At 42.7% G+C, this 23124-nt stretch overlaps 2 protein-coding genes across 12 annotated transcripts in view; both read left to right on the top strand.

Annotated features, from left to right (window-relative positions):
- The window catches only part of LOC149315677 (exportin-2), a 35288-nt gene extending 22576 nt beyond the window's left edge, over positions 1-12712 (top strand). For all 3 annotated transcript variants that reach the window (XM_089513865.1, XM_089513866.1, XM_089513867.1), the window contains exons 17-25: positions 392-489; positions 2352-2502; positions 3074-3282; positions 6270-6367; positions 6558-6643; positions 7277-7358; positions 8306-8452; positions 10314-10545; positions 11274-12712. In XM_089513865.1, the coding sequence (XP_089369991.1) occupies positions 392-489; positions 2352-2502; positions 3074-3282; positions 6270-6367; positions 6558-6643; positions 7277-7358; positions 8306-8452; positions 10314-10545; positions 11274-11363 (1193 nt within the window). In that variant the 3' untranslated portion in view covers positions 11364-12712. The remainder of the gene's footprint in view (positions 1-391; positions 490-2351; positions 2503-3073; positions 3283-6269; positions 6368-6557; positions 6644-7276; positions 7359-8305; positions 8453-10313; positions 10546-11273) is intronic.
- Positions 12713-19331: 6619 nt separating this feature from the next.
- STAU1 (staufen double-stranded RNA binding protein 1) overlaps positions 19332-23124 on the top strand; it is a 52782-nt gene continuing 48989 nt past the window's right edge. For all 9 annotated transcript variants that reach the window (XM_089513859.1, XM_089513863.1, XM_089513862.1 and 6 more), the window contains exon 1: positions 19332-19532. The gene's annotated coding sequence lies outside the window, so the exon portion shown is untranslated. The remainder of the gene's footprint in view (positions 19533-23124) is intronic.

Below are 23124 nucleotides of genomic sequence, written 5' to 3'. Positions count from 1 at the left end.
GGTGGGAGTAGGAAAGCAAAACCACTGCATTTGCAAGTGGTTTTCTTACATTGTAGGGTGGAATTTACCACCAAATAGCTTAGATTTTAAAATATTGTCAGGGTTTGAGGAGACTTTACTGCAGAAGTGGGATTTGCTGGCGGCATGCACCCTGTGGGACATGCTTTCTCTTTTCTCTTCCAGTAAAACATATTTTTCTATCTTAGAGTCTGCAGTTCTGTTATTTTTAAAGTGTTGGTTTATACCCCTATACAGAACTTACTAAACTAGTACTTGATGTTGATTGCATGCTGCAAGATTTAGCATACTTATGCAGTTTTTAAATGTGAAGTACAACACATGATTCAGAAGTCTTTTATGCCTTCAGTAATGTAAATCTCTACATTTCCAGCTATCATGAGAAGCTTTTCTCTGCTTCAAGAAGCAATAATTCCATATATCCCTTCTCTCATCAATCAACTCACACAGAAACTGCTTGCTGTCAGCAAGGTAAAGGCAGAAGAGCTCTCTTCACCATTTGTAATATCTGTTATGTTAAACTTTTTGTTGATTTAATTTAGATGTTCATTTCTTTCACCTGTTTTTATTCATAGCCAATTAAAGTTTTAACTTGGTTCCTTCTTATGGAATCAAGCTATATCAAGAGGAAGAAACAGGCCTGGGTTAAAAGATTCATTCAGCTGGTTTTATGTATATAAGGCTATTTGGAGCTAATATTATTTGAACAGCAGGCCCTCATGCTGCATGGCTAAAATAAACTAATCAAAACTGGAATGCAATGGATTGGATGGGTGTTGCAAAAGTACATTAGGTACCTAGATATATAAAAATCAGAAGGTTTTAAGCCAGTTCTGGGTTTTTGAAAGAACATTCCCCTCCTAGAGGAAAAACCAACATTAAGAAAAATTGAAATGCAGACATTATTTTCTTATAAAATCACCTAACTTGGCATATACATTGTTTTCTCAAATTCACAAAGCAGTGCATTAAATATATTTAAATATTTTAAAACTACCTTTTAGGTTAAAACTCCTCCCAAGGTGATTTATATGAAAGAATATGATGCAGATTTACTCAGATGTAAAGTTTACTCTGTTTAGTCAGGTTTTATATTTTGTTTATTTTTATTTTATTCTAGCCAGTTGCAGAATAAATTTGCAGCTCTTGGTACAATGTACAGGTTAGAGTAGGCCTATGTCATAAGCCTTATATTAGAAAAGGGGTCAAGGGATTGCCATCTCAATCATTTTTATGTCTAACAGGGCAGTTACATCAAGTTCAACTCAGAAGTAAGCCTCACTAAGTTCAGAGAGATTTATTCTAAGATAAGTGTGTATTGGTCACTTAGTTTAGTGCAGTTGTCTACAACAGAATTGTGAAAATAATGTAGGGGAATGCAGACTTATAGCCCCTCAAATACTTATGCGCTTACTTTTCACTCCCTCATTTCTCTTACATCTGAGAAGTAAAAAATTAAAGGGTGGAAATAGACTCCACAAATTAGGTAAGAAACACACTTCAAGGGACTATGGATAATAGAAGAGTAATGCAGTGTGCCCGTGTCATATATGGGCACCTCTTATACGGCTTCCAGCATATGCTGGAAGCCACGCCAGAAGGAGCAGCACCGCGGACCAGAACAAACAATGCCGCACACCACCGCGGGCACAAGCCCTGTTCACTTGAATGAGGCTTGAGCATCCGTGTTTTTTGCCTTACGCGGGGGGAGGGGGCAGAACAGATCCCCCGCATGAGTAGAGCAGACTGTAATCTCTCTGCCTATTTTGTCTTGTTTATATTCCCATGTTTTCATGTCATGGAAGCTAGATAAGGATATAAACATCATTTAAGCTTGTGAATGGAACTCATAAATTGTTGTATGCATTCAAGTAGTTTCTGATTTATGGTGACCCTAGCAGTGGGTTTTCTTGTTCAGAGGGAGTTTGCCTTTGCCTCTGAGGCTGAGAGAGTGTGACTATGGGGGCAAAGGGCCCGTTTTGGGCCTAAAACACTGATATATTAGGTTAGAGTGAGGGATTGCAGCACTCAGGCCTCTGCAAGTTGTCCATCTTTGTTATCTCAGCATGATAGAAAGTAACTTGATGGTAAGAGACAGACTGATACTCTTCTCAAGAAAGAATGAGAAGCTGAGATAATATTCTAGTCAAATATAGGATAAATTTTCAGACTGGAATAGGCCTATGTCAAGAGTTAGCTATGATGACAGCAATATCCTATACTGACAGCAATATTCTCATGTTTATTGCAATTATTGTCACACTTCATCTTAGTAACCAACATATTTTGTGTAAAATATCAGTGACTTTGTGCTGTTCTTGTTTTGTTTTTAGAATCCAAGCAAGCCTCATTTTAATCATTACATGTTTGAATCAATTTGCTTGTCAATAAGGATAACTTGCAAAGCAAACCCCAGTGCTATTGGAAGCTTTGAAGATGCTTTGTTCATGGTATTCACAGAGATTCTGCAGAATGACGTGCAAGGTATGAATAAAACATAAACTGTTTTCTGTACTATAGTACCTATAGGCAGTCACATGCTGTACCAGTAACTTTAAAGCCATACCTATTTACGCCATTAATTTTTCATTTTAAATTAAAAGATTTGTACCTTATCCGTACATATGCTAATCTTTTCATGTTTATGTCATGACATGAAATAATCTACAGCGCTATATAAATAAAGCATAATAATAATAATAAAGTAAACAAAAGGGGGGGAAGGAGCTTAGTTACTTATACATTAGTTACTTTCAGCCTACCTAGAATAGCATGAAAGCCCTCCATCTCCAGCTCAGCATGTAAGTTAGGCTAAGAATTATTCACTAGCTCAAGGTCATCCAGTGCACTTCACAACGCAACAGGAATTCTATCCTAGATCTTCTTAGTTTAATCTATTGCTCTTAACTACTGCACTATGTGGCTGCTCACTAAAGGGGCAAAGAAGCCAGTGACAGTTATCTTAAACCTTCTTCATGACCATATTACTGCATATGAATATGCCATCCCTGCTACTTCATAGTCTGCAATGAAAACTGTCTCTCTTTTTTAACAGAATTCATTCCATATGTATTTCAAGTGATGTCTTTACTTTTGGAAATGCATAAGAATGACATCCCATCATCTTACATGGCCTTATTTCCACATCTGCTTCAACCAGTCTTGTGGGAGAGGTCAGGAAATATCCCCCCTCTGGTGAGACTCCTTCAGGCCTACTTGGAAAGAGGTGCCAATACGCTAGCCAATGCTGCAGCTGACAAAATCGTATGTATGACCTGATTGCAGTTCCAGATTTCTAAACATTTGTTTGCTTGAGGAAATGAGATGGGAGGCCATTTCCTGTATTAGTGGAGGTCAAGATAAACAAAGCTGTTTAACCTCTGTTAAAAATTCAGGGTTGGTTTTTTTGGCTTTGTTTTTGTTTTGTTTCTACTTATAGTTTGTTAATGGCATAGACTATGCCAAACAAATTGGCATAGTCTCTGTTGCTAAAGTAAATGTCTGTACCAGACTGAGGTTTCCTCAGGTAGAATTCAGAAATTCTTAAAATCATAGAGTTGGAAGAGACATTAAGCACTGTCCAGTCCAACCCCCTGCCATGCAGTAATATAATAATAAAATAAATTTTATTTATATCTCCCGCTTCTCCCTTTGGATCAAAGTAGGATTACAGCAGTAAAAACATCATAAAATAAATAGATGATACAAAATACATCAATCAGAAAGAAAAAGGGAAGAGTTGTTACAGTATTGCTCACATTCCTAAGAATCAAGTCATCGTATTCAGATGTTCAAAATCAGATTAGAGGAGATCCGTTGGATAGGCCTGCCAGAAGAGATCCATCTTAAATACCCTCTTGAAGGCATCCAAAAAACATAAGACGGTTCTCTTCCGGTAAGTTGTTCCAAAGTCTAGGGGCCATCGCAGAAAATGTTTTACAAGAGATAGTTTTCAACCTGGTTTTGGGGTGTTCTAATATTTTTGTGCCAGATGTTCTGAGAGTGCGGGGCTGATTATGTAGGGAGAGGCGTTCCCTTAAGTAACACGGGCCCAGGCCATGTTGGGCTTTATAGGTAATAACCGACACTTTGTATTGCGCCCCTGAGAGATGTGTAATGTAGACTTCCAAATAGCTTCATAAAATTTGTTAGCTTATTGATACTTTATTGATATATATCAGTCTTTATTATATTTATACCCTGCACTTTAGCCAGGCTTCCAAAGCTGCCTACAGTCACAATCCACAGAAACATACAATATGTATGGTACATGTGGAGATATTTATGGCTGTCTCTTATAGGTCTTTGCAGTTGATGTCACAGGTTGCAAATGGTTTTCTCTAGAGCATGGATCGGCAACCTGCGGCCTGCGGGCCGGATCCGGCCCGCGGAGGCTTTTTATCCGGCCCGCGGCAACTGCCGCTGCCGCCACCGAATGCAGCTTTTTGCCTCTATGGGCGCCACCATTTTTCTCCCAAAATGGGGGTGAAGTCTCGCGCGACCTTCCCAGAGGTCGCGTGAGACTTCACCGCCATTTTGGGAGAAAAAATGGCGGTGCCCATAGCGGTGAAGTCTCGCGCGACCACAGAAAAGGTCGCGCGAGACTTCACCGCTATGGGCAGCGGTCCTTTAGGAGACCCGCTGCCGCCCCTGGAGTCCCCAAACGGGGCTCCGGAGGCGGCGGCGGGCCTTTAATAGACCTGCTGCCGCCGCTGGAGTCCCCAAACGGGGCTCCGGAGGCGGCGGCAGGCTTTTGAGAGACCTGCTGCCGCCCCTGGAGTCCCCAAACGGGGCTCCAGAGGCGGCGGCAGGCTTTTGAGAGACCCGCTGCCGACCCTGGAGTCCCCAAACGGGGCTCCAGAGGCGGCGGCGGGCCTTTAAGAGACCCTCTTCCGCCCCAGGAGTCCCCAAACGGGGCTCCGGAGGCGGCGGCGGGCCTTTAGGAGACCCGCTGCCGCCGCTGGAGTCCCCAAACGGGGCTCCGGAGGCGGCAGCAGGCCTTTAGGAGGCCTGCTGCCGTCCCTGGGGTCCTCCAAGAGGCCTCCGGCAGCGGCAGGGGGTCTCTGAGGGCCCGCTGCCATCCCTGGAGTCCTCCAAGAGGCCTCCGGCGGCAGCAGGGGGTCTCTGAGGGGCCCGCTGCCGTCCCTGGAGTCCTCCAAGAGGCCTCCGGCGGCGGCAGGGAGTCTCTGAGTGGCCCGCTGCTGCCCCTGGAGTCCTCCAAGAGGCCTCCGGCGGTGGCAGGGGGTCTCTGAGAGGCCCGCTGCCGCCCCTGGAGTCCTCCAAGAGGCCTCCGGCGGTGGCAGGAGGTCTCTGAGAGGCCCGCTGCCGTCCCTGGAGTCCTCCAAGAGGCCTCCGGCGGCGGCAGGGATCTCTTAGAGGCCTGCTGCCGTCCCTGGAGTCCTCCAGTGCTGGCGGCCCCCGCCGGCTTTTTTGCCAGCCTCTGACGGGGCCTGGGGCCCTGTCAGGGGCCGGCAAAGATGGGGAGGCCTGGCCCCTGGAGGGTGGAAGCTCCGCCCCCGGCACGCGGCCCCGCCCCTCGAGGGTGGAAGCTCTGCCCCCGGCGCGCGGCACCGACCCCGGAGGGTGGAAGCTCCACCCCCGGCTTCGGCCCCCCAGTCGCCTGAGGGAAAGCAACCCGGCCCCCGGCTCAAAAAGGTTGCCTACCCCTGCTCTAGAGTTTAGGGAGTAAACTACAAGTGGGTTAATACAGATATCAACCCATGGAATCAGTTTTTCCAAACTGCATTCACGTTAGATATTGGCAATTAAAAGGAAAAAAAAAAATCAGTGGTTATAAATCTTGCTTCTTGGATTTCTAAAAATTTCATATTGCTCAAAGTGACCAGGTATGCTGATGTATTTTATTGTTGTAACCCACCTCAGTCCTTTTGGGAGAAGCGGGCTATAAATAAATAAATGTTTGTTTGTTTGTTTGTTTGTTTATTACCATTATTACAAGCATGTTTTAAAACTCCTAGGTGAAGTAGATAGGATTTCTTCCTACCAGAAGTGCAGAATGTTTTTCAGTATGTATTCTATACTGGTGGATATACAGTTGTGGGTTAAAATGATCTTATTTTTATCCTGCTCCTCGATGGAGTTTTAAAAAATCTAGGACTTGTTGGCTGTTCTGCCAAAGAACACTGGTGGACCTCTGTAACTGTCAGTTCATATAACTGTAAATAACCAGTAAAAATTGTTCTTTGTATGTGTTATATTTTGTTTTTGTTTTTTTTTCATCTTAATTTTAGCCTGGATTGTTAGGTGTGTTCCAGAAACTTATTGCTTCCAAACTTAATGATCATCAAGGATTCTACCTTCTTAACAGTATTATAGAGCACATGCCCCCGTGAGTATAAACATATCAAATTCAAACAGTTTTTCTAGCACTGTTTTACTTGCTTGGAGATTTCTAATTGAATTCAGAATGTGTTGAAAGAAACTTAAGATGTACTGATGCTGAAATAATTTACTGAAATGGTACACTGCGCTGAATAAATAAGTTTTACTTCTCCCCCCCCCCCCCCCCCAATTTCTAGTGAATCCATTGATCAATACAGGAAGCAAATATTCATCCTGCTGTTTCAAAGACTTCAGAATTCCAAAACAACAAAATATATCAAAAGTAAGTTCTACATTGATGGTCCCATAGATAATTTTCTAAGAAAAAATCTTGGACATTGATGTTTAGAGTCTAAATATTCATTTATTTATTTTTAGTTTAATTTCAAAGATGGAGGATTATAATAATGAGATTTTTTGCAAAAGTTGGGATGATAGTTAAAACTTTAGCTTTCTTGTCTAGTAAGCAAAGAGGATCTTCTAGCACCTTTGAGACTCACAAAGAAAGCAGCTGATAGCATTAGTTTTCATAGACTACAGTCTGCTTCCTTATATACATCAAATATACACTTGTCTGTGAAAGCTCATGGTAGCAGCTCCTTTCATTTTTAAAGGTGCTACAAGATCCCTTTGCATACTGATTTTCTAGACTAACGCAGCTTTATCTTTGAATGTCTGGTAAGTACAAGGGCTGAGCTGGGAAGGAATTGTGAGGGAACCAGTGTTTCGGTTTAGAGGTTTTGCCAGATTATTTTTATGTGCTTTTGGGAAAGAAAAGAAGCATTATTGCTTGACAGCAGTAAAGGTTCACATGCTCATTCGCTGTTTGTGTTTTAATGTGCATGAAAGTGTGTGTCTCATATTTTTTTAGGCATCTACTTTACAGTTTTTGATTTCTTCTTTCTTCTTTCGGTAGGTTTCTTAGTTTTTATCAACTTGTACTGCGTAAAATATGGAGCAATTGCACTGCAGGAAATATTTGACAGTATACAACCAAAGTTAGTACATTTTATTTATTTTATTCCAGTTAACTGCTGGGTTCTCATGGGGCTGCTTATAGAGCAGCAGAATTTAGAGCAGAAGATGTATTTGCAGCACAAGCTGATCCCTTTCTTGAGAAATTTGTCTTTCTATTAAATATGTTGCCATTTTATATGTTCAGGCATAGCTGAAGCATTGCTTATAAAATTGCTAGTCCAGCAATTGCCCTTCTCCCTACTCCTAGTCACTGAGAATCAAACTAGCTTCCATTTGCTGTGGTCTGTCTATCCAACATTACCTCTGATAAACACTGCAGACGTAGGGAGGATGTGAGAATTCCTTAGCTAAATATCAGCATCTTCACATGCTGACTACTACAGTAGTATTTTCTTGATTGCTGGAGCTTTGCTAGCCTGACAGAATCACAGAAATGGATGTCAGCCATTTCTGTTTTATAATTTCCAGAACCCAATGAGGATTACCCAGGTAATCCTGGTGAGATCATAGGTGCTTATTAATAGACTCAGTTCTGAGCTTTACCACACTTTTCTGTAGATTATGAAAGCTATTGGGGCCACAAAGGAACTGGGAGAACAGAAGTGGTATGGCTACCAATAGTGTTCTGCATTTATTGGGGAAGAGTCCAGTATTCTCAAGAATGAAGTTGAAAATGGAAAAAGAATTGTTTGGCTTCATGTTCTTAAATAGTTTTTGGGGTTTTCCTCTCACACATCATTGCTGAGCTCTCCTCCAAAGACTTTTCTGTTTCAAAAAGCAAAATTTATTAAAACAATTATTGATCCTGCAGGATACTAATGTGGCCACACACCCTTATCACTTCATTGGATTGCCAGAAAATTAATTTATTCAAGATCCTGTCTTAACTATGTTAGTGATCTACTAAACACATTAGGTATATAACTGTTATAATAAAATGAACTTGGTTTCTTTTGACACTCAACAGGATGTTTGGAATGGTTTTGGAGAAAATCATAATACCAGAAATACAAAAAGTATCTGGACAAGTAGAAAAGAAAATTTGTGCTGTTGGCATCACAAAAATACTCACAGAATGTCCTCCTATGATGGATACAGAATACACAAAGCTGTGGTAAGTGCAGCGGTTTCTTTGGTGACAGTATTGATCTTTGATACAATGAAAATAGTGTTGCTCAGAATGAAGAAGAAATACCTGTTCTTTAAATGCATTGTTTTAAATGTCTGTGTTTGTAGCTTGCAGTGCCAATTTCAGTTACTAGGTGGCAAACCTTTCTAACCTGCATGTAGCTTGCTGTTGATATAGTTTGAAGTATAGAGGAGGATAGTATTGAAAAGGAATATTTACAAGGCTCTACCACCCTATTCTTAGAAAGGTTTCCTGTCATGGGCATGAAGAGGATAGATGTCGTTCCTCATAGCAGTGGGTACCACTTCACAGGGCCAGATGGACACAAAGTGTACAACTCCAGCAGTTGTGTCACTTGTCTGAAGGTTTTTGTTCCATTAACACAGGGGTCTCAACCTGGGGTGCCCACACAACCAGGGGGTGCACAATGTCATTTCAAGAGGTGCAACAAAGAGTGGTTTGTGTCCTTGAGTCACGTCATCACTCAGCCAGCTCCTGGTGTGCCTTCAGAAGTGTTAATATATTACATAGATAGTAGTCTCATTGTTTATTGAATGAAAAGGAGAGAATTTTACAATTTACAATAGTTTACAACTTTTTCTGAATTAGAATCTAATTGCTCCACTTAGGCGCGTTTCAGACAGGCATAAGGAACATCCTCAGGACGTCCTAGGTTTAAAAGGGGGCGTCACGTCTTGACACCCCCAAGCCTAATACGTCCTGAGGACGTACAAGATGGCGGTGCCCCATCTACATGGGGGCCGCCATGATGGTGTCACGAATGCACCGCCTCCAAACGAGGTGGCGCGGATGTGACACCGTCGCGCCGTGCGAGGGCGCTTAGTGCATCCTTTCGTCGGCGGAGGAAGGAGCTCCGAAACGGAGCTCCTTCCTTGTCTTGCGTCGCTGGGCGCAGCCTTTAGATGGCTGCGCCCAGCGACGCAAGGGAGAAAGGGGCCAAGCGGCCCCTTTCGCCTCTTCCCCGCCACCGCGGGGTGTCCTTGGGGCTTGAAGCCCCAAGGACACCCCTTTCCAGGCCTTGGGAAAGTGGCCTTTTGCCGCTTTCCCACGGCCTGGAAAGTGGCGGATCGGGGCCTCAGCGGCTGCCTCTCTGGCCACTGAGGCCCCGATCCGGCGGGGAAAGGGGCGGGTGCAGGCCGCCGCTTTTCAGCGGTCTGTAACGTGCCTCTGAATAGCATTTTATGCACTGAGTTAAAAGCTTTTTTTAAAAGTTCAAATTGTTCACCTCCAGTATTGTATGTGTTTCAATTTGTGGTTTAAAAATTGACTTCTTCGTCTTCAGATGTGATAGTAATTTTGTGAGGATTGCCAATATTAATCAAACATTTCCAAGAGGTGTGGAGCATAGAAAAGGTTTAGAACCATTAACAGTATACATACACAGCTCTATGCACAGGTACAGTCAGATAAGTATATCTAGGTTCAAAATACACTGCAGAGAAATCCAGTTCAAGACCGCTTTAACTGCCCTGGCTCAGTGCTAGCAAATTCTGGGAATTGTAGTTTATTGTGGCATTAGAGCTCTCTGACAGAGAAAGCTAGATGTCTCACAAAACTACATTTCCCAGAATTCTCTAGCATTGAGCCAGGGCAGTTAAAAGTGTCTCAAACTAGATTATTTCTGCAGTGTGTTTTGGACCATAATATAGTATGTCAAAACCAAGAAAAGTCTTCTTCCTTTAAACACCTTAAGAAATATAAGCACAACCAGATTACAAACTTTTCTGATTTTCTTGACTTTTTTCAGTTCCTACTTTGGCTCTGACAATTGCATTTACCATAGTCTTCTGCCAAAGCAATTTAGCAATATGCCTTTCATTTTCAGGACACCTCTTCTTCAAGCCCTTATTGGCCTCTTTGAGTTGCCTGAAGATGATACTCTTCCTGATGAAGAACATTTCATAGATATAGAAGACACACCAGGATACCAGACTGCATTCTCCCAGCTTGCCTTTGCCGGAAGAAAAGAACATGATCCAGTGGGCCAAACTGTGAATAATCCTAAAATCCATCTTGCACAGTCCCTTCATAAATTATCTACTGCATGTCCTGGCAGGGTAAGTATGTCTGTAAATTGTACTGCATGGATGTGAATGGAGGTGGAAGAAATAATTTGTCTTTTATATCTTAAAGGGCATTGTGAGTTTGAGGTTTGTGTGTATGTCTTGTTCTTCATCCTGAGGACTTTTGCTTAAAACTGCATTCTCAGCCATGATTCCAAAGTATGCTGGAAATTTGTCTGTCTATGATAGTTGTTCTTCACGTTTCAGTTAATCTGTACTTGGCCACTTGATTTTCTCCAAAGCACAGCCAACTTTCCTCTCTAGTCATCTCCACCTGTAATATGCAGCAGCAAAGAGAGTAGAAATCGCCACTACCTTCACTTTCCAGCTAGCCTTATGGGATTTGGGCTGAGAAAGAGTATAATGTAATTTCACCCGTTTTCCCTTGCATCCATAGTTAACCACCTTCAGCTTTGACAATATTACATTGCCTTCACTTTAGACCATAAGACCTTTACATGTACAGTAGGAATTAATGATTGAAGAAAAGATGCAGTATAGACTGCACCAGATCTTTGTGATGTTTTCAGAGTCTAACCAAAAAAAGTGCAGGCAGTATGTTAAGTTGTGAGTGGAAAATGACTCTGTAATAATGGAGGCATATCACAGCATGAATGGAAGTTAATTAACTCTGAAGGGAACTAAAATGTTGCATATTGGTGATAACCAAGGAGACGTGTTAAACAATATATTGATAGAGACACTGTATCTTGTGTTTGAAGGTTCCCTCAATGCTGAGCACTAGCCTGAATGCAGAAGCTTTGCAGTTTCTTCAAGGATACTTACAAGCTGCGAGTGTAACACTACTCTGACATTTTGGGTGGCAGAATTTCAAAGTTGTGTCAAAGAACACTGATACTGACTGTCTTCTAAACAAGTCTTGGACAAGATGCAACATGTTGCTACTCCAAAAACACATCACTGAATTATTGCTGATGCAGAAGCTGAATATTTTGTTCATGTGATCATAGGTGAAGAAGCAGGTGACTCTCATTCCCAGTTTGCTTTCAAAAGGAATAGTAATAGTTCATCATTGGGGACTGGTTGGAGTTTCACATCTCAGTGTTTGGGTAACATTTTAAAATGTATAGAGTACCGACTGCAAACTCATGTTGTCACTAAAAAAATTCAGTTTATTGTCATTTGTATTTCTTTTGTGTCCTTAAAATTTATCTGAATTGTGAATAAATAAGCTTTTGTTTAAAGTATTTGTCTAGCAATGTATGTCTTACTATAGTAGAATAAACTGTAGCTGTCTGCAAAGAAGCTGTCAGTCCCATGCCATACTCAGCACATCTAACTTGGCTTTCTATCTCAGCTTTACTCTAAAATGGTTCATGATAGTTAATTTTTTATTAGTATGCAACTTATTATTAGAAGCAACAAGCTCAGAGAACATTTTGAAGGCACATGATAGAATTCTACTCTTGAAAGTAAATGGATCTTTTCCTGAGTTCCACAAAGCTGTGAGACTACCTTAGAACCATGTGCCAGCCATTTTCTAAAGCCAGAATATAGCACAGGCTTCATTTTTTTTTACAAAGTTATAAGAATCAATTGTGTTCTTTTCTAGTGTGTCATATCCTGGTTGAATATAGTGCCATAGACACTGGTCCAGATGCATTATTAACCAAAGCAAGGGCCATACAAGTGAGGCTTTAAATATATTTTTGTGAACCATTTTCCTGTTTAGGAGCCTTCTTTCTCTCTCTTTTTTTTAAATCCATGCCACTTTACAAAATATGTTTTATTCTTTGTTTAAGAGTTCACGCTTACGTGAATGAATCTTATGTATGAACTTCATTGGATAGATGTCTGCCAGCAGTGGCTTATGGAGGCTTTTTTTCCAAGCAAGTACAATTGTGATCATTGTTGACTGCACTGGTAACTACTTGGTCTCAATCATGCCAATATATGAGCTTAGTCAAGACAACTCAAATGTGTGAATTGACCTTAATTGTGAGAATAATAGAAGCATAGTTCATAAAATGCTCAACAGCTGGAAAAAATAAAAATTACACTGACAGAGAGGTTGGACTTTAAGAAAAACAATGTTGCTGTTTAGATTCAGTTTTCTTTATTTGTATTTGATAAACAGGAAATAAAGGTTTGACATATTAACATTTGTATACCCCTAAATGAAATTAAACAAACAATGTTTGCATTCAGTTAATTTTGGAGTATTATCTGACCCTGATGAAATTCCAGTGTACTACAGGCTATGAAAAATGCTATGTGTGTTTATGCAGAATCAACTATATTTCACAACACCTAGAGCCAGCAGACACATACTTATAAAACACTATGTTTATTATAATTGTCAGCCCTCATTTTTAAAAAAATTATGAAATACCATTTCTGTGTCTTAAAATTGAAGACTACTAGTATTCCAAACTTGAAAGAACAAAAACTTTGTTCTGAACCTGAGAAACTGGAAAACGAACGAACTCTGAAGGAGAAACAGCCATTGTTACGTGTTTTCAAAAAATCCTAAAATTAATGTGATAAGAGCATCTTGAATCCTAAAAAAGTAGTAGTGTCTGTTTGTACTTGATGAATGGTCTGAAGGAATATTGGCTTCAGGTTCTGAGCAACATAGCACTATAATATCCGAAAATAGAAGCTGATAACATTGATTGCAAAAAGTTAAAGAGAATTAAACAACAGTATTAATATGGTCACAGACAAAACCACTTAAAACATATTTACAATATAATTTCATTTAAAAGTTAAAGATTTAAAAAGTACAATACACCACATTACACAAGCACTACACCTCTGTAATTATAATTCAAAAGGCCTGCTTAAGAAAACACTATGAAATTCATGAGGTTGCCATAAATTGGACAGGTGGCTTGAAGGTACATACACACAACCATGTAGTGGCATATAAGTAAGTGGGCTTTCAAACCGCTATCTGTGATTGATTCATGCTTGCTTTTATACAAGAATAAACCATGCTCAGACTGAGATTCACATCTCATGCTATACTGAGAGCCGTTGGGAGGGTGGAAGAGAACCTAGCCACAAATAGATAAACATCTGTTGTACTGCATATCGGTTTCTCTGTATTAATATCTCATTTAAAGCTAGTGTGGGCCTTGACAGGGAACTTTCTGATTCTGCTGTGAATACAAATGGCATCTGCTGTGTTGACAAAATGGCTTGGCTTTGCTATTTAGGAACTTGTAACTGAGTTTCCTACAGAGAAATGTGAAGAACATGCAAAGATCATACAAACCCAATTCACACACAATACATACACTGAAACATCACTGCATAATCAGTTACATGCAACCTTGAGGGCCAGTGTGGTGTAATGGCTTGAGTGTTGGAATAGGACATTGGGAGACCAGGGTTGAAATCCCAGTCATCAAAACCCGCTGGGTGACCTTGGACAAGTCGCACTCTCTCAACTTCAGAGGATGGCAATAGGATAGTGTCATAGACACTGGTCCAGAGGATCTCTTTAAAAAACTTGTCGATAAAACTCCATGATAGGTTCACCTTAGGGTCACCATAAGTTGGAAACAACATGAAGGCACACAACAACAATGACCATCTAGCTCTATGTGGGATTCTCCTCCTCCTCCCCCCCAGCATTTGTTGCCTGTAAAGTTTAAGTTGCCTGTAAAGTTAAGGTGGCCTTAAACAGAAGAGATCAGTACCTTATCAGAACGAATAGAAAAACACTGACCACTCACACTTCAATCTTACACACTGCTACCCTTGAATATACAGTTTTGCATTTGTAACAGTGAGGAGGCCTCTCACTTTTTAGCTGAGCTGGCATGACTTGGCTTTGCCAGTCCAACTTGGGAGGAGCATTTCTCTCACAGGGATTAAACCCTTTAACACAGTGTGGCTAAGAACTGCAGTGAGTGGAGAATGGGGAAGAACCCCCAAAAGAGATACAGTACCATTATAGTATAAAATCATAGTTGGAAGAGACCACAAGAGCCGTCCAATCGAACCCGCTTCCATGCAGGAATATGCATGCAGGACATCTGGTCACCCTGGACACATAGCCATCCAGCCTCTGATTAAAACCTCCAAGAAGGAGTCTCCCCCACACTCCGAGGAATCCCACTGTTACGGGTCCTGTTCGCTGAAGCAGCAGAAAACAAGCTCGCTCAATCCTCAATATGACATCCCTTCAAATACTTACACATGGCTATAATATGTCCTCTTAACCTTCTCTTCTCCAGGCTAAACATACCCAGCTCCTTAGATCTCTCCTCATAAGGCATGGTTTCCAGACCCTTCACCATTTTGATCACCTTGACACACTCCAGCTTGTTCAGTACCCTTTGAACTGTCATACTGCAATTTGTAGTTTGGTGAGATACTTAAAATTCACTACTAGGGATAGTGCAATCCTCTGAAGTATAGCATTAGAGCTCTCTCTAAGAAAATTCTTAGGAAATTGCTGATCCTTCAGATGGAGGAGCCATGACAAAGTGGTATCAAACTGAAATTGAAGGCTTTCACAGCTGGCATCCATAGCTTTTTGTGGGTTTTGGGGGGCTATGTGGCTGTATTATAGAATAATTTATCCTGATGTTTCACCTGCATCTCTGACTGGCATCTTCAAAGAATGGTGGCATGGAGGTGTGCTGGGTATATATACTGGGTGATCCTTGGTTGAAAGGAAGTGATTTACATGTTAATCTGTGTGTTGGTCTGTTGGTGAATGGCAAGGCCTCAGAGTGGGAGGATATGCGAGGGGTCACAAGGATAAAAAAACTGAGAATCACTGACAGGCAATTTCTGGAATACATACTCACCCACCCCAACATGGAATAGTGACACTTTCTTGGGTCACCAGCTCTGGCAAGTGCTTGGGGAAAAGAATACCAGATCCTCTGTTACTTTTTCAAGTTTCAGAGAGGGCTGGGTTTAAATGAAAGACTGCAAATTCCCAAAGTAGTATAGAATCATAGAATCATAGAGTTGGAAGAGACCACTAGGGCCATCCAGTAAGTGAAAGAGGGGAAAATTCTCAAAATTGTAACTGGTATCTGGAGACCAGGGTTCGATTCCCTGTTTGGCCATGAAACCCACTGACTGGCCATGAACAAGGCACATGCTCCCAGCCTCAGGGGAAGGCACTGGCAAACCTCCTCTGAATAAACCTTTGCCAAGAAAATCCCATGATAGATCTGTCATAAGTCAGAGATGACTTGAAGACACACAACAACAATGATCTTCAAGCCAGCTGCCACCACTTTACATGTCTTGAGTCAGAGTCTGAGCATTATGCCCTCGTTTTCAACAAAAAGCATGGAGGCAAGTTCTCGTCCAATCTCTTTCCCATTAAGTTTGAAAAGTATTTAACCTTAGTCTGCATTTTTCAAATGGCTCAGAAGTGTGTTAGTGAAGAACACCAAAATCAAAATCAGCACATGCAAATGAACACCTTCCAGGATCAGGGGGGTTTCCCAGAAGACAATGGATCACTAATTAAATAGACACCCTGAGGTTTTGCCGTCCAACAACAGACTGATACACACACTGACATGTAAATCACTTCCTCTCAACCAAGGGTCACCCAGTATATATACCCCACTCATTTCCATGCCAGCATTCCCTGAAGATGCCAGCCACAGATGCTGGTGAAGTGTCAGGAATAAATTCTTCCAGAACACAACCACATCGCCCAAAAAAATCCACAAAACACTTAGTATTAGTTTGTGTGATACTGTACTTTGCATTTTGGCCAGACTGTACAAGTGTTAGCCATTTTCTGTGACACATATCCTCAAATATTTTAAGTAATACAGTGGTCCCTGCACATTCGCTGGGGTTAGATGGGAAGGATCCCCATGAATGTGGAAAAACCACAAATTAAAAAAATTAGCTAAGAGAACACCTCTCTGGGAATCACCAGGTCCTCCTGTGCAACTCTATGGCCAACATCTGCCAGAAGCTGATCATAGAATCATGCTGGAGGACCTAAAAATGACTAGAGAAGTGTTTTCTCCAGGAACATTTAGGTTCTCCAGCACAACTCTATGGTCAACTTCTGGCAGAGTTGCACTGGAGGACCTAGAGATTCATAGAGCGGACATAATAACCAAAATTGCAAATAATCATACCTGCAAAAATCAAAGCTGCAAATGTAGAGGGCCAAGTGTATATTATAAAATATAGTAATTTTATATATCTCTATCAATCGATCGATCGATCGATATTGATAGATAGAAATATGTTTCTGGCTTGCATTTAGACCTCAAATTTGATCTCTCCAGGTACAATTTAGAAAGAGGTTTGATGGAGCTGGAGTAAATCCACGTCATTCTAGTAAGTCTGGAATGAAGGAATAGAGCCGCTGCAGGGCAAATAGCCTTGTGTTCTTCAATGTAACAGAACAAAGTGGTGATTGTTTGGTGTCTTGAATGAAGCTGAGTTTGGTGGTGGCTTCTTTTTTCTTCTTGTATCAAATATAAAGACTGCCAGAATGTTCTTCATGTCCAAAGGTTGCCTCCTAACTTACATCTACCATAAAATAAGTTGCTAACAACAGCACTGTGCGCTCTCCGACCTTTTTATCTGCTTCTGACTTGGAGAGGTGTTGATTAAATCACCACTGTCCTCAGTTGTCTTTGGCAATGTTACACTTTTGGGGGCCACAACTCCCAGAATCCTCTCCCCAGTGTGGTCAGTAGACATGCTGTTTGGGGGGATTCTGGGAGTTGTAGTTGAATATACTTTTTGTAAGTTCTAAGGGAGCTTATTTATGAACAAACATGTGAGAAGTGACCCTCCCGTTCACTGATGTAGATCGTCCTCCATTCTCCCCAAATGTCTCTCCCCCATCTTGCCTATTTAAAATTTTACCTATTTTAAACTAATCTTAATTTGTATTTATGATGTTGGTATTTTCGTTAAGGTAGGGGATAAGGGGATGTGTAATTTTTAGTTTGTGTATGTATTATATATTGTTTATGTATTTTCTTGTAACCCACCTTGAAAGGGTGTCATATTGAAGAAGGAGCAATTTTGTTTTCTGCTGCTCTGGAGACTAGGACCAGAACAATGGATGCAAGCTCCAGGAAAAGAGATTCCAGCTCAACATTAGGAAGAACTTCCTGACAGTAAGGGCTGTTTGACAGTGGGACAGATTCCTTTGGAGTCTCTCTCCTTGGAGGTCTTCAAACAGAGGCTGGATGGCCATCTGTCAGGGATGCTTTGATTGAGAGTTCCTGCATGGCAGAATGGGGTTGGACTGGGTGGCCCTTGGGGTCTCTTCCAACTCTCTGAGTCTACGCCTTCTACTCATGGCCTGAGGGTAATTTTATACACAATATTTTAAATAATTTTAATAATTTAGCATATAAAATTACCTTCAGGCATGAAGCAAGAGTTTGTGTCCAGTAAACTATCAGAAAGCAAAGGTCATGCCAGACCAACCTGATCTGTCTGTCTGTCTCTCGTTAGATGAAATTACAGTTTGGTAGATGGAGGGAATGCTGTGGCTGTATCTTGATTCCATCCCAGAAAGGTTTCTAGGGCATATCACTAAACAGAGAGTCGGTGAACATTTAGAAGGGAATGCCATAATCACAAAAGGTCAACATGGGTTTCCCAAAAACAACACGCAGAGAGCTCTTGTAGCACCTTTGAGACTCACTGAAAGAAAGAAGTTGGCAGCATGAGCTTTCCTAGGCTTCAGCCTACTTCCTCAGATGCATTTGGTGCAGTGGAAAGCAAGGGACAGACATACAGTTGCCCCTCCATATTCGCCAGGGTTAGGGGAACAAGACCCCCGTGAATATGGGAAAACGCAAATAACAAAAACACTCTTTTTACCTGAGAGGACACCTCTCTAGGAATCTCTAGGTCCTCCAGAGCAACTCTGTGGTCAATGTCCAACATACACTGACCATAGAATGGCACTGGAGTAGCTACAAATGGTCTTTCAGTGCAACTTTTAGTTAAGGTTGACCACAGAGTTGCACTGGAGGACCTAGACAGTCCTAGAGAGAACATATTAATGAAATCCGCAAATATCAAAGCCGCAAATATGGAGGGATGACTGTGTATGTGTATACACACACACACACACACACACATATATATACATATACACCCTTTCTGGCTTTCTACTGCACCAAATGCATCTGAGGAAGTAGGCTGAAGCCTAGGAAAGCTAATCCTGCCAACTTCTTTCTTTCAGTGAGTCTCAAAGGGGCACTGAAAGTAATTATTTTTGTACCTTTATTGTAAGCCGCCTCGATCCCTGACGGAGAGGCGGGCTATAAACAAAATAATTAGAGAAACCAGGTATATAAGGAACCCTCCCTCCGTAAGGGTCTGAAGGAACACCATCAAGCATGCAACTGTAGAAACAGTTATAAGCCCCGCCCACTCCACTTCCTCCTCCTCCTCCTCCTCCCGCAAAGCACGCTGGGAGTTGTAGGCTACCGAACCACGCGTGGCAGCAGCAGAAGAAGAGAGACGTGGAGGGGAAAGACGTGTCGTCACTTCCGGGAAGGGGCACCACAGCATGCTGGGAAACGTAGTCTATCGAGAAGAATCTCCTCAGGAGTGAAGGAACCGGTGGCGGCTGATGTCGGCGGAGAGAAGAAGCAGAACTCATTATGGGACTCTTTCTGAAATAAAAGGCAATGAAAAGGCCTGCTCCTCACAGAGGCAGCGGTGGGCGGGGCTATAAATAGCGGCAGAGGGGGACAGTGGGCGGGGCTTGAGTCCCTCCGTGCGTGGCGACGTGTTGGCGTCACTTCCTCCCCGGCCGGAGCTGGCCCCGCTCTCATTCTCTTTAGTGTTTGCCCTGTGGCCGCCGCCGCCGCCGCCGTCGCCTCCGCGACTCGCTGGCCTTCCTTCCCTCCTTCCTTCCTTCCTCCCCCTCCGTCGCCCTGGACCTCCCCTCCCGCCCCTTCCAGGCAGCCTCCCATGGACTGAGCCGCCCGCCGCCCACCAGAGCCGGCCCGGGAGCCGCAGCCCACAAGGAGCACCAGGTGAGCAGGGAAGCCAGGGAGGAAGGCAGGCCGGGCGGGCGGGCCTAGCCGGGCTGTCGCTTCTCTGGCCCAGGCTCCGGAGGGTGGCCAGGCCTCCCTTCCCCGACACTGGAGGCGGTGCTTCTGGAGAGAGGAGGGGAAGGTGGCCCCAGACAGAGCCCCTCTCCGCCGGGTTCTCGTCGGCCGTGTCACGCTGCTCTCCATGCCCAACCACACTGTCCCCAGACTCTGCCCTTGAAGGCAGCTTTGGGCTGAGGCTTCTGGGGGACGAAGGCGCATTGGGGACCATGGCCTTCTAGACCAAGGGAAGCCATAGTGCCACTCTGTTCTGCTCTGGTCTCCAGTTCTGGGCGCCACAATTCAGAAAGGACATTGTGTCCAAAGGAGGGTGAAGGTCTGGAAACCATGAAGCCCTATGAGGAAGGACTTGGGGAGCTGCTGGGGATGTTTAGCCTGGAGAAGAGGAGGTGAAGAGGTGCATATGATGCTTTGATTGGGAGTCCCTGCCTGGAGGGGACTGGGTGGCCCTTGTGGCTTCTGTGATGGCCTTGTTTAAGGATTTGAAGGAGTGGCATGTTGAGGACAGAGCAAAGCTTGTTTTCTGCTGCTCCAGAGACTAGGACCCAGAGCAATGGATGGAAGCTGCAGGAAACAAGATTCCCGCTCAGCATTATGTGCCAGTAAGGGCTGTTTGACCGTGGAACACACTCCTTCCTCAGAGCATAGCGGAGTCTCCTTCCTTGGAGGTCTTTGAGCAGAGGCTGGATGGCCATCTGTCTGGGATGCTTTGGTTGGGAGTTCCTGCATGGAGGGGACTGGGTGGCCCTTCAGGTCTCTTCCGACTCTATGGTCCTATGGTTCTCTCTTTTTGGATAAAATAGACAGGGGATCCTGCAGACGTAGCATATCTTGAATTCATGCCAGGGAGGATTCCAGAGCAGAGTAAAAGGAGGATCCCAACAATTATCGTCTAGCTATTCTGGCATCAATACCAGGAAAGATTATAGTGAAGCTCATCAAAGAGAGAGTCTGTGAATATTTAGAAGGGAATGCCATAATCGCAAAAAGCCAGCAAGGGTTTCATAAAAAACCAGTCATGCCAGACTAAGCTTATGATAAAATGACTGTCTGGGTGAATGGAGGGGATGCTGTGGGCGGAGCATATCTTGATTGCAGAAAGGCCTTTGACAAGGCCCCCGCCACATGGCATCATGGGGGGGAAACACTAGTAAAAGGTGGGCTAGGCAATGCAACTGTTACATAGATTCATAATTGCTTATGCCAGATTAATCTTCTCTCTGCTTTTTGTTTTAGACAAGGTCACCCCTTTGATAGCCTGGCAAAAAAGCTAGTAAAATGTGGGCTAAATAATGCATCTGTTCGGTGGATTTGTAAATTGTTATGCCAGATTTATCTCTTCCATCTATCTATTATATAAAATTACCATCATGGTAGATGGAGGAAATGCTCTGGATGTAGTATATCTTTATTTCAGTAAAGGTTTCAACAAGGACCCTTGTGATGTCCTTCAAACAAGTTAAGAAAAGGCGAGCTAGACAATGCTACTGTTAGGAGGATTTGTAATCGGTAATGTTAGAGTTATCTTGTCTCTATATACAATTGCTAGTTTGGTAGATAGATGGAATGCAGCATATCTTGATTTCAATAAGGCCTTTGACAAGGTCCCCGTCCCCCCGACATTCTTGCAAAAGAGCTAGTAAATTGTGGGCTAGACAGTGCAATTGTTAAATGGATTAGTAATTGTCCGGCTGAACCCAAAGGGTGCTCTGCAGTGGCTCCTCTTCATAGAATCATAGAGTTGGAAGAGACCTCAAAGCCATCCAGTACAACCCTCTGCTAGGCATCAAAGCATCCCTAACAGATGGCCATCCAGCCTCTATTTAAAAGGGTTTACCTGCCAATCTCCTCAGGATCCCTTCCTTTTCCTTTCTGCTCCCTCCTTTCACACCTCAGTTTGTTCACGTCTCTTTCACTCCTGGTCCCTCCTTGTTCCTCTTTGCTTCCTTGTCTCATATTTTGGGGGGCTTCCCTGCGACATCCCTGGTTATCTGCTGTGGGGAAGGGTGCAGACAGGCCTTTAGTCTCATCTAGGCAGGGTTGGTGGTCTCTTGTGTTCCTAGTAATCTGGCATGCCAGATGGCGTCTCCTTGCTTGCAGAAGTGTAAGGGAAAGATCTGTAGCAACTGCTCCACTGGGCAAAATGCCATTATTAGGCCCAACTAGAGATGGCAAAGGGAAACTGATACATTCTGAGTTGCTTATTTCCAGAGCCTGTCTGATCTTGGAAGCTGAACAGGGTCAGCTCTGGTTAGTACTTGAATGGGAGACTGCTAATGAATACCAGGTGCCATGGGCAATATTTCAGAGGAAGGAATTGGCAAACTACCTCTTGAGTATTCTTTGACTAAGAAAACCCTATGAGACGCAAGGGGCCATCGTAAGTCCACAGGCAACTTGATGGCAAGACACACAGAGTACCGATCAGTTGAACTGATGGGAATGTCTGTATAGCAGGACTTGAGCACGTTCCATTGATTCAGTGAGTGTTCCATAGCAGTGGTTAGTAATGGGGCTGAGGACTGGTTTTTAAGGAAGAGCCAGGAAAACCAACTGAGTGATCTTAGGCACATCACAGTCTCTCAGCCTCAGAGGATGGCAATGGCAAACCCCATCTGAAGAAATATGCCAAGAAAACCCTGTGATAGGTTCACTCGAGAGGCCTGAAGGCAGACATACAAACGCAAACTAATTTGTGCACAGCAGAGCACAGTATATACCTGTGTACAACTCCTAGCCTGTCTTTCTTGATCGGTTGATACTGTACACTCTACTTAAATTGGTTACAACTGATGATCAGTGTGTTCTTTAATATGCTCATGCCTTTGCCAAATTTCTTGATGTTCTCATAATGCACGTATGAGGCAAATAGTGATATTTCCCTGACTTAAACTAGTAGTTTAACATTGCAGGCATGGATTTTCTTCTTTCACTAATATAGAAAATGGGTTATTGGAGCTAAAATTCTGTTCACATAAATCACATATTCCCATTTTATGGTTTCTAACCCAGATTTGCTTTCTCCAGATGGTTTTAGAATAAAGCTGGCAAGTTTCACTTAGTTGGAAGAAGGCCCTTTACATTTTCACTTACATACATAGGGCTTTCATCTTGTAATGGAGTAATGAATGACTTAATGGCTCTAATGGATTAATTTTTTTCCACTGCACATGCCCACAAACCTAATTGGTCTCATGCCATTTAACTTTAGCAATATAAGTAAGCCTTTAATGTGTTTAACTTTTTTTCCTTTGCAGTCAGGAATCAGAATTACTTTTGAAACTTGCTTTATAAATTATTTTTCTATATACATCTTTTGCTTTAAGTTTGACAGTGTGAGAGATGGTTGATTCCAGACTTAGTCATGATTAGACTTTGTTATGAGCCTTCAAGTCATTTCTGATTTATGACAACCCTAAGACAAACCTATCATGGGATTCTCTTGGCAAGATTTGTTCAGAGGGTTATTGTTTTTGTTCCTTTAACTTCCTGAGGGTTTTCAAAGCTGAGCAGG

This window comes from Sceloporus occidentalis, unplaced genomic scaffold, assembly GCF_023333645.1.
Source record: "Sceloporus occidentalis isolate IW3139 unplaced genomic scaffold, rSceOcc1.0.p SCAF_3, whole genome shotgun sequence".
Lineage (NCBI taxonomy): Eukaryota > Metazoa > Chordata > Lepidosauria > Squamata > Phrynosomatidae > Sceloporus > Sceloporus occidentalis.
Note: the sequence above shows the minus strand (reverse complement) of the source record. Positions and strands in the feature narration are given on the sequence as shown.